The 11556-nt window shown below is 39.7% G+C and overlaps 1 protein-coding gene across 1 annotated transcript in view; it reads right to left on the minus strand.

The window, feature by feature from the left end:
- Positions 1 to 7768, minus strand: part of adarb2 (adenosine deaminase RNA specific B2 (inactive)) — a 221513-nt gene extending 213745 nt beyond the window's left edge. The window contains exon 1 of the mRNA XM_060869592.1: positions 7647 to 7768. Coding sequence (XP_060725575.1) covers positions 7647 to 7743 — 97 coding nt within the window. The 5' untranslated portion in view covers positions 7744 to 7768. The remainder of the gene's footprint in view (positions 1 to 7646) is intronic.
- Positions 7769 to 11556: the final 3788 nt, after the last annotated feature.

The following is an 11556-nucleotide window of genomic DNA, read 5'->3' on the forward strand; positions in this document are numbered from 1 at the left end:
TATATATATATATATATATATATATATATATATATATATATATATATATATATATATATAAAGCTCTTAAACTGCTTTAAGAATGGATAATAAAAAAACCTTTTGAGAAATAATAACTGCTTATCACTTCCATGGTTTAATAAAATGCACTAATGACAGAAGAAACAAATATTTATTTATCAATTTTAAAACTGATAGATAGATTTTATTATATATATATATATATATATATATATATATATATATATATATATATATATATATATATATATATATATACATATTGCTGATAACTGACGACACAGGAGTAATTTATAAAGACAAAGAATAAACCTGCACCTTAAAATCCATTGATTTTTATGTCTTCTTTCTTTTGTTCTTTATATACGATCACATACACATTATCAGCTCTCAGTAACTACCGGCACACTTCAAAGAACGGTGTCGTTCTCCCTGATACAAAACGTGCTGCAGCATTAGCCTTATTTCACTGTGTGGTGTCGATGCTAGCTCATGGGCTTTGCTAATTGATTTGTGTCCCACATTACAGTGCAGTACAGAGAACAGAGTACAGAGCTGGTTTCTGCTTTCCAGATCATGGACTTGTAGAATCATTCTCGCTGCATGTCTACAAGGTCAGACACCTCACACAGACGCTAACGCTGTTACGCTACGAACGCTAGGCAGGCTGGCAGAGAAGATAAGAGTTCTCATGCAAACTAGTGCTTGTATTTCTAACCTACTGGTTTATGAATACTGAGAAATCAGACATAACACTCCTTTACTGTCCTGCTTTTTGCCTACTGTATAGAAGAGTACAGTAGTGGGGATATTCGGACGCAGCCCATGTGTGACATTGCTGGGTGTTATAAGCCGTGGCGGCCATATTTGTAGGCTGTGGTGGTGAAATGGGGATTGAAGCAGTTTTAAAAAAATTATCTAAAATTGATCGTCAAATATAAAGGTTTTTTTCAAGATACCACACAAATAAAAAACACAAACACACACACACATCTTACATCAAGAGACTGCAAGCGTGTGTTTTTTTTGCATCGGATCAGAACTAGTGCTTGTTTCTTATTAAACTTTACATGGATCTCAGGATAAATTGTAATATTAACAATCAGCAAATTAACAAATCTTACTTATTTTTAATTGTTAGCTTTTTCTAATATTATTTCAAGAGCGTCTAGAAGGTTCTATTCCTTGTGAGTTAAGATTTTAAAATCTAAACATTTTTACCTAGGGCCAAACCCCGACCGGACGATTACCCCACCAGCTCATCTGTGTTATTGAGACGTTTCAGCATGAAATTTGTTTTTTTTTTTCCTCTCTGAACTTTAAACAGAAATCCAGCAGCCATGTCTCAAAAAGCCAACGGGGCCTATTAAGAGATAATGAGTAATTATGCTAATTTGTAAAGATGTGCTCTTCCTTTCTTTGGTCATTTTATCAGCCGGTTTTCCTCAGGGAGCAGAAACCATTCAATATATATATATTTTTTTTTTACCTCACTGGACAAACGGTCCGGAGGAGGACGGCGTGTCCTAAATGGAGGATGATTTCACAGTTAATCATGGAAGCGTCTGCGAAGGGAAAGTCGACGCTGCAGCTACAGCCTGGTGCTGCTCATGACCTTCATTAACCTCTTAAACGCCAGCGGCTTTGCACCTTGCTCTAAAACCTCTTATCAACAAAGCACACAAATAGCAGCCTTTTCCGATCGAAATGTAAGTATATCTGTTTTCTTTCCCTCATGCTGAATACTGAATATTAGCAGAGATCTTCACACACACACACACACACACACAGGGAGGATGTTCTGTCCATGTGAAGGAGACAGAAATGGGGAAAGTGTTGAAAGAAGCGATGATACCCTGGATTGTGTTTGTTCTAGCTCGCGTCTTCTTGAGCTGTGGGTCTCGATCGGGAACAGAGACACAGAGGAAAAAGACAGAGAGACAGAGAGAGAGAGAGAGAGAGAGAGAGAGAGAGAGAGAAAGACACAGACACAGACAAAGATACAAAAGGGAGATACAAAGAGAGAGAGAGGGAGGAAGGGAGGGAGGAAGGAAGAACGAGAGAAAGAGAGAGAGAGAGGGACAGACCGGCTGATACCCACTACCCACAGGGAAAGAGTGAGAGAAAGACAGAGTGTGTGACAGAGAGAAAGACAGAGAGAGGGACAGGCAGGCTGATACAGGGAGGGAGGGAGAGAGAGAGAGAAAGAGAAAAAGAGAGAGAAAGAGAGAGAGAGAGAGAGAGAGAGAGAGAGAGAGAGAGAGAGAGAGAGAGAGAGAGAGAGAGAGAGAGAAGAGAGAAAGAGAGAGACAGGCAGGTTGATATAGGGAGGGGGGAGAATGAGAGCGAGAGAGAGAGAGAGAGAGAGAGAGAGAGAGAGAGAGAAAAAGAAAGAGAGAGAAGAGAGAGAGAGGGACAGGCAGGCTGATACAGGGAGGGAGGGAGAATGAGAGAGAGAGAGAGAGAGAGAGAGAGAGAGAGGCTTATGAGACCAGTCTAACCAGCATGGAGCATCAAAACACAATCCCTCGTAATCCACTGAGGTCTTCAGCCATCACTATGATATCAGTGAGACGCTACAGAAGCCTGACCTCAACCTGCAGCATCCACATCTGTTTGTTTCTCACAACACATTCATTTTTACATGAATTAATTAATCACGTAACTGCTGACAATTTATTTCAACTGACACGCGTGTAAGCTTTCCATAAACTCCTCCACCAACACAAACACTCGTAGACTTCAGCGAGCATTTATATACAATCTAATTACTGTTTTATTAGATGTTAGATAATATAATAATCAACACTTAATGATAATAAATCCATAACGGATCGAGGTGCAGATGGATTATTACACAACTATTAGATCAGATCTTATAACGCTCAGAGAAACAAAACTGAAATGCTTTCTAAGACTTTTCACTGTTATTCCATTTCCTGCTTAGACACGTTCAGAAGACATACAGGATACAGGAGGACGTTTAAGGACAGACACACCTCGTGAACCTGGTTATTCTTCCTAGGAACCGTTCAGCATGATCATTGTTTTAGGCCATGTGTCACATTATAATCCTAATAATAATAATAATAATACTAACAACTCAGCTTGACATCTTGACATTTTACAGTCATGAACACGAATGCGATTCTCACCGGATACATCCTCCGTATCCTCCGCATCCATACCGATACGTACAACATCCGCAACCCTGCGTCACGCAGAGGAACTGAAGCACAACAATGCAGCATTTCTTCAGCGAGGTCATGAACCAGCGAGAAGCACGAGGGTTCAGCGTGTGCGTTATTTGCTCAGGAGGTCGGCTGACGTCCAGGGAGACGTGGACGAGGCGTGAGGATGATTTAGACTTTTCTGATATGCTGCATAATGAAGTGTGCGGAGAGAAAAAATGTCCGGTCTGAGCGTTGGCATTATGGTTCACAAACGTTTTTGAATCTTGTGGATGTTTTAAAGATTTTCTGAGGGACATTTCATAAAATGGCAAATAATTAAAATGTTGTTTTTAACCATGACACAAGTTCAACAGTTTGATTTCTTTTTTATACACTTCTCTCTCTTTTTATCCCTCCCTCTATTCATATAGATCTATCTAACTACACCAACCTATGTAGATATAGACAAATAGATAGATAGATAGATAGATAGATAGATAGATAGATAGATAGATAGATAGATAGATAGATAGATAGATAGATAGATAGATAGATAGATAGATAGATAGAGTATTTTGATAGACAGATAGACAGACAGACAGGCAGACAGACAGACAGAGTATTTTGATAGATAAATAGACAGACAGAAACACAGACAGACACAAACACAGGCAGACAGACAGACAGAAACACAGACAGACAGAAACACAGACAGACAGAAAAACAGACAGACAGAAACACAGACAGACAGACAGACAGACAGACCGAAACACAGACAGACAGACAGACAGACAGACAGACAGTCAGACAGAAACACAGACAGACAGACAGAAACACAGGCAGACAGATAAACAGAAACACAGACAGACAGACAGACAGACAGTCAGACAGAAACACAGACAGACAGACAGACAGAAACACAGACAGACAGACAGAAACACAGACAGACAGACAGACAGACAGACAGACAGATAGACAGACAGTCTGACAGAAACACAGACAGACAGACAGAAATACAGACAGACAGACAGAAACACAGACAGACAGACAGACAGAAACACAGACAGACAGACAGACAGACAGAAACACAGACAGACAGACAGAAACACAGACAGACAGACAGACAGACAGACAAACAGACAGACAGACAGATAGATAGATGTAAATACAATCCCGATGTGATGAATTTGTCCGTGTTGTGTAGCAGCGGCCCAGAAATACTGACAAAAGGTTTGTAATTTTAGACACGGTGTAGATCTGGTTTAAACAAACGGTTTACTGTTTCTACTTTTATCACAACTGCACATTTTGTACATCACCTTTTGCACGTGAGCCATATTCCATTTCTTTCTTGATATTTATTATCTCTTTCTAGTATTTTATAGACACCGTGTAAGGAGGAGGCCGGGTTTTCATTCCATTTCACACAAGTATGTGCAGGAGACAAAATATTGAATCTTGTCTTTTGAAACGCTGCTAAATTCAGTAAAAGTGAAGAACCGAGTCGCACGTGTCCATCTCGGCCTCGGAGACGTGCCGAGAGAAGCAAAAGGTGTGATGTCTAGTTTGTGACTCTGTTTCTGTGTTAATCACATGGTTAATCTTCTGTCCCTAAAATGAACATTAACACACCACAACGTATTATAATCAGGGAAAAATATTAATCTGCTCTGGCTTCATACAGTAGATTGTAATTGTTTTTCTAATCTGTAGCATCAAGTGCATTAAAGTGCACAGTGTCACAGGATAATCTCGGAAAAAAAAAAAACAAAAAAAAAAAAACAACAACAACAATGCCGGCCATTTGCCAAGAGGACTATAAACGTAATTGATTCAGCTGTGGAAAGAAGCGAAGTATATTAGAATAACACATAGATTTATCCTTCCATCTCCATTATCGGAGATTAGGGCGGGAAAAGTTAAAACAATGCGCTGACGTCATGCGGCTTTGTGGGATTAATTGAGTCGACATTCCTCTGAGTGCGCCTTCTATTATTCTGATGAAAATCTGAATCACGGCGATAACGTAACGTAACATAATGATAAAAAATGCTGAATAAGAGACACGGCTTTTCAAACCGAGCTGCCAAAAAAAATACTGCTGTTCTCAGATAAGTGTGTGTTCTGTTCCTGAGGAAATGAAGCAATCTTGTAACGCTTTGACAAACTTACTGAGCGAGTGTATTTAGGTATTTGGGTTTCGGAGTATGAAGGAAACGGTAACCATCGCAGCCCATCAGCTCAGCTGGGAAATTGGCAATCACACACACACACACACACACACACACACACACACACACACAATGTTCATATGCAATGCTTAATGCTCTGTGACCATTTCTGTCACTTCCATTATGTAAATACATTTGACTCAGCACTGCACTTATCTTTTCTCAATTACCCAGGTTTAATATCATGGGTTAAAGGGCAGGACTCTGCTTTAGTCATAATAATAATAATAATAATAATAATAATAATAATAATAATAATAATAATAATAATAATAATAATAAAGGGGTCTGTTTATATCACACTTTTCTCAACACTGTGGTCATATTTGAAAGCGTGTTATTTATACACCCGAGACCACCGCTGGCATATGTGACAAGCAAATTGAATAAAATCCTCTAACGCTATCTGTTAGAAGTGTGTGTGTGAAGAAAAAAATGGGAGTATTACAGTCTAAAAGAACAGAGAACTGACATAAATCGACGGCATATCACAAGCCGAGTGCAATTTGGATCAATTTCTAATCAAAATGACCACATTTCTGTAAATTTGTCAAATGATGTGAAAAATATGAAAGCAGGAAATAAGTGCCATGAAAAATAAACACGTTCCTGTCAGTCAAAGTGAAGGAGCTTCAGATACAGGCAGTGTGTAAGAAGCAGGAGGTCTGATCAGCAACACGTTATCAGCCCCAGGGGTCTGTCAGGACAGGTGATAAGCAACTGTCTCTCTTTCTCTGTCTTTGACTCTCTCTCTCTCTCTCTCTCTCACACACACACACACACACACACACACACACACACACACGCGCCTGTCATGCTGAACTCAGAGGTGTCCCTGATACCCAGGCGCTGGCGGGCGCCATCGTTTATTACCACTGCCACTGCAGAGACATGGAAAAACGCCACAGTTGCTGTCACTCACCTAGGCCTGTACTTTGTTTATTCCTCAGCGCTTGTGATGAAATTTCAGAGGTGATCACGCAACGAGGTGGCAAGAAAAGAGGCCTGATAATGGAGGGGTGAAAAAGGGGAATTCTGTAACCGTGTGCAACAAGTTTTTTTTTTTTTCTGTGGAATGTGTTGACTTATAAGACATTGGTCAACAACAACAACAACAACAATAATAATAATAATAATAATAATAATAATAATAATAATAATTAAATATTAATTTAATTTAATAATATTTTAATGAAGTATACTGAAAGAAGTAATCATTCATATCAAAGTGCATGATTTCTATGCAAGATATAACCTACTGTATAGAAGTGCATCAATATCACACCTAATAAAAGTTGCTCTAATATCTCACAGACGACCAGCAGTCAGATGCCCTTGCATTGAATATGTCTGACCTTACAGTCTCAGACATCCTAATGAGCCCTAATGTGATTTCTAATAAGCTCTAACAGCAACACGTTAGAAAAGGACAATAGAAGCAGACTGACTACTCCGGGTGTAGAACGGCATGGATTATAAACCTGTGCTCTGTTTTAAAACTGGACAGGACTCACACAGGGTGACATGTCATGTCATGGTTATGTTATGGCATGTTATGTTATGTTATGATACCAAGCCTTATAATCACTACATAAACGCTGATTTGTTTGCGAGTGGAAACGCGCGACGACAGACATTACGCACCAAAATGCAGAATTACGCACAAGATCTGCGCGTGTGCTTCTGAACGCCTGACGCCAGCTCACTACAGATTTTGGATAAACAAAAGGAAAACAGAGCTTTTTCTCTAAAGAAGGCACGTTTTCACCAAGAAAGTGAGAATAAAAAAAAAGAAAAAAAACATAAAAAAAAAAAAAAAAAACAAAGGTAGATGCTCAAGTGTGCGTTACGCGCAGGACACCATCGCACCATCGCGCCGGCACAAAACGCACAAACACAAGCGCTCTCTTTCTCTCTCGCGCACACACACACACACACACACACACACACATATATATATATATGCACACGCATACACACATACACACAAACACACAGGGCACACTTGGTAACTTAAATAAAATAGAATAAACCAGTTAATAAAACCATATTGTGATGGTGGAACGGTTTTGTTGACCTCTTGCTCCAAATGAATGACACTGACGCGCGGGACACATACGGCTTCAGAGAACATTATGTTTTTCTTAAAAAAAAAAAGAAAATAAATTGCGTGTGAGATATATATGTAAATATATATATATTTAAAACAAATCGACTTTACCTTTGCGCTTGGATCTTCTCCTCCTTCTCCGTTTGAACTTGCACCTGATCTGGCTGCTTCCCGCACCGCCGCCGCTGCCGCCGAGTATTGAAGCCATCAGAGCGGATCGGGACAAGTTGATGTGCTCGGGCTTTTCGGCAAGAAACACACACACACACACATGCACACATACACACACGCACACACAAAACTTGTTCAGGTTCGCTGAGCGCGGCGCATCGGAGAAGCTCCGTACCGCATCCGCTCAGTGTCCGTGCGTCTGTCCTTTACTGCTTCACCTCTGTGTAGAAACTGCTCTCTAACTGCCTCTCTCTTTACGCAGCGTCTCATTGGCACCTCACTCGGGTTAAAGCTCTGTACCGAAACGCTTCCAGTTTTTCTGCAGCTCGGAGATTGATTTTTTTTATTATTTTGAGACTCTCTGCTATCCAATCGCATCGATTCTCTACTGAATATGCAAACCATAACCAACCATAACGCGAGGAGCTTTGTGACGTCAGACTCACCTACCTTTATTTAATCTCTAGCCCCGCCCTTATCTAAAAAATGTGCCACATTAAAGTAGGAAAAGTATAGGTAAAAAAAATGTTCACTGTTTTTGTGTTGAATGTTTTGGAAGTGTATAAATGAAATGATGTAAAATCTGTTTTTATTCGTATATTGACAGCGAGCAGTTTATCCTGGTCTAGGTGCAACACATTGCGCACGCTGCTATGTGCACCAACAGATTGAAGCAATTCAACAAACACAGATTAGATGAAACCCCGGAGAACCCAGAGGAAACCCACACAGCACAGAGAGAACATGCACAATACAGGCACTAACACGAGCCCATGATCAAACCGAGGATCCTGCAGAGATGAGACAGCGAAGCTTCCCACGATGTTCTAGTCAGAGAAAGTTTCCACTTGAGAAGTAACTTAAACATAAACACATCTAATAATAATAATAATAATAATAATAATAATAATAATAATAATAATAATACTCTTAATTTAGCATCTGCATCATCCTTTTCAATCCCTTTAGCCTGCTCATGATCAAACGCTTCTCCATCAGCTGGGAGACGTGGGTTTCTCTGGCAACTTACAAGGTCATCATATTTGAACCGTATAACATTTTAGATATTTAAACCGTGTGTGTGTGTGTGTGTATGTGTGTGGTTGGACTATGCGTGAGTCATACTGTCTGCCTCACGACAAGATGGACATGAACACACTCGAATCACATTTTCCAGCAGTCTGGATCAAGTGTAGACCAGATTGGCTGTGAATTGGATGAAGAACACACATCTGGATTAGACAAGTTGGATGGACTGAACACCAGTCAAACCTGCTGTAGATGATTATTTAGGAGGTATTCTGAGTCTTCTTACCTAGTTAGTGAAGAAGGTCTATATGAATTTGATGATTGTTGTTGGGTTGGATTGGCTACATTACATTATATTACTCCTCAAGTGTCCATGATTGTGTGTGAATGATCTGATGTCCCATACAAGGAGAATTTCCATAAAGGTTTTATAACCTGTGTTCCTGCGATAGACATCTGAGAACCTTAAGGCATCTCAGCTCTCTGGCACTCATGACACATTTAAACAGCCCAGAAATAAAAGCTCTGACCTACAAAAAATGTGTATTCACAAAGGAATTTAGGTTTTAATTTATTTGTAAAAGATCAAATCCAAACCTCTGTTTGAGCCTTGAGACAAACTCCTAACTCCTAACTGACACAAGCTCAGCTGCTTGGATTGTTTCCGATCTCATTTCAAAGTCTCTTTGGATAAAAGCATCTGATGAATAGAAATGTAAATGCTACTAAAGTACCAAACATCCCAAGGGAAGGTCAATCATGCGCTTTCGAACACGCTACAGAATGACTTTAACAGCAGACGTGGTTTAGACATGCTCTACTGCATACCTGAAACAGCAGCAGCCAAAACACACATGCTGGGAATCTACTCCACTTATTCCAACTTATTACTGAGAGTTTAATCTCCACGTCACTTTATTTGGCTTGTGTCATTGTCACACTTCAAATTCTTTATGTAGAACAACTTACCTAGTACATCTCGCATGAAAGCTTGATCTGTTAACCTTTCTAGAAAAAGATCTTTCCGTTATTGTAAAAAGACTCAGTAAGGAATTATCCACTTGGGTGTTTAACTGTTGCTGAGAAATAATCAATGATGGGATGATGGGATGAAGGAGAACTGCTGTTGCCTTGCTAAAGTACCCAACATGATACAGCGCCCCTGGAGCAGAGAGGGTTAAGGGCCTTGCTAAAGTGCCCAACAGTGGCAGCTTGGCAGTGCTGGGGCTTGACCCCTGATTCACCAAGCATCAACACAGACCTTTAACCACTTGAGCCACCAATACCACATTTAGTTCCTCTTAACACTTCGATTATAGCAGCTGTACATCATTTTCCCCACATTAGCCTTTTTTGTTTATCTCTTTTGGATAAATAAGACCAAAAAAAAGCATAACTTCATAATAATCAGGTTATTTAAAAAACAAAAACCATGTCGGAAATCTCACTGTTGCAAAGCATTAAAACAGGAGACTACATCCATAAACTTAAGACTTACAAAAAAGTTCAGTAATTAGACACATTTTGTAACCTGTTAATTATAGACTTCAAATTATTTGGTGTGTCTTTGGGTAAATACTATAGAAATGATAACATTACTGAACAGCTTAAACTGCTCTCAGAATTGATGTTGTAGAAATTTTAACAACACCTGACCAGTCAGATTAAAGAATCCAACAGAATTGTCCAATAAAAAAGAAACTGAAGAAAAATTCTGTATGAAATAGCAAACTAGCAACACCTTTTAAACATATGTTCTTCATGTATGTCATGAGGAACCTCGCTCTTGCAGACTGTGTCTGTGTGTGTGTGTGTGTGTGTGTGTGTCCTGCGATTCAAATCGACAGAATGCTGAACTGAAATAATTGTAAACATACCATCCAGTGATGCTGACATTTTCCTAACAAAACAAAAGGTTATTTTTTTCCTTGTCAAATATCATTAGGCTTTATTTGAAATATGAACACTACGACTACTCGGTGACATTTACAGAAAAAAAACAAAACCAAATGTACATTTGAAAACATGGCATATTTGCTGATGTCAGACAGCATAAGTCACTTTGGGGTGCAATTTTATGACAGGAACCTTTCCATGCAGGCTGTAGGGTATGTGTATGTGTATGTGTGTGTGTGTGTGTGTGTGTGTGTGTGTGTACAAGTGTGGTTGTGTGTAGGTGGGCTCGGATGTTGGACAGTCCTTGGGGACGCTGCTTGCCCGAGGGCCACCCACAAATATCCATGTAAATTGAAGTTTAAGAGAAATCAATAGCGGTGACAAGTTGCCAATGCCACTATCAGGGGACAAAATGGTGCAGCGGGGTGAACCATCCGCGCCTGGATACTGCCACAGGGTGTGTGTGTGTGTGTGTGTGTGTGTGTGTGTGTGGCAATTGTCCAAATGTGTACTTTGGTCTGACCAACTGAATAAAAGGAAAAAACAGAATGAGATAAATAAAATGCAGGAACAACATTAACATCGGGCATGTAGTAGCCTAGTGGTTAAGGTGTTGGACTACCAATCGGAAGGTTGTTAGTTCGATTCCTACGTCCACTGCTGGGCCCCTGAGAAAGGCCCTTAACCCTCAATTGCTCAGTTGTATAAAAATGAGATAGAAAATGTAAGTCGCACTGAATAAGGGCGTCTGCTAAATGCTGTAAATATCAACAACAACAACAAAAAAAAAACAAATAGGAAAAAGGTTGAGTGCGGCTTAAAACAAGAATATGTAGATGTAGAAAAAATAAGGAAAAAGATAAGTGAAGAGGTGGAAACAGACACATTTTGAGTCTCAAAGGATTCGGTACTGATTCTGAATCCG

The sequence above is a fragment of the Tachysurus vachellii genome, chromosome 5 (assembly GCF_030014155.1).
Source record: "Tachysurus vachellii isolate PV-2020 chromosome 5, HZAU_Pvac_v1, whole genome shotgun sequence".
Classification (NCBI taxonomy): Eukaryota; Metazoa; Chordata; class Actinopteri; order Siluriformes; family Bagridae; genus Tachysurus; species Tachysurus vachellii.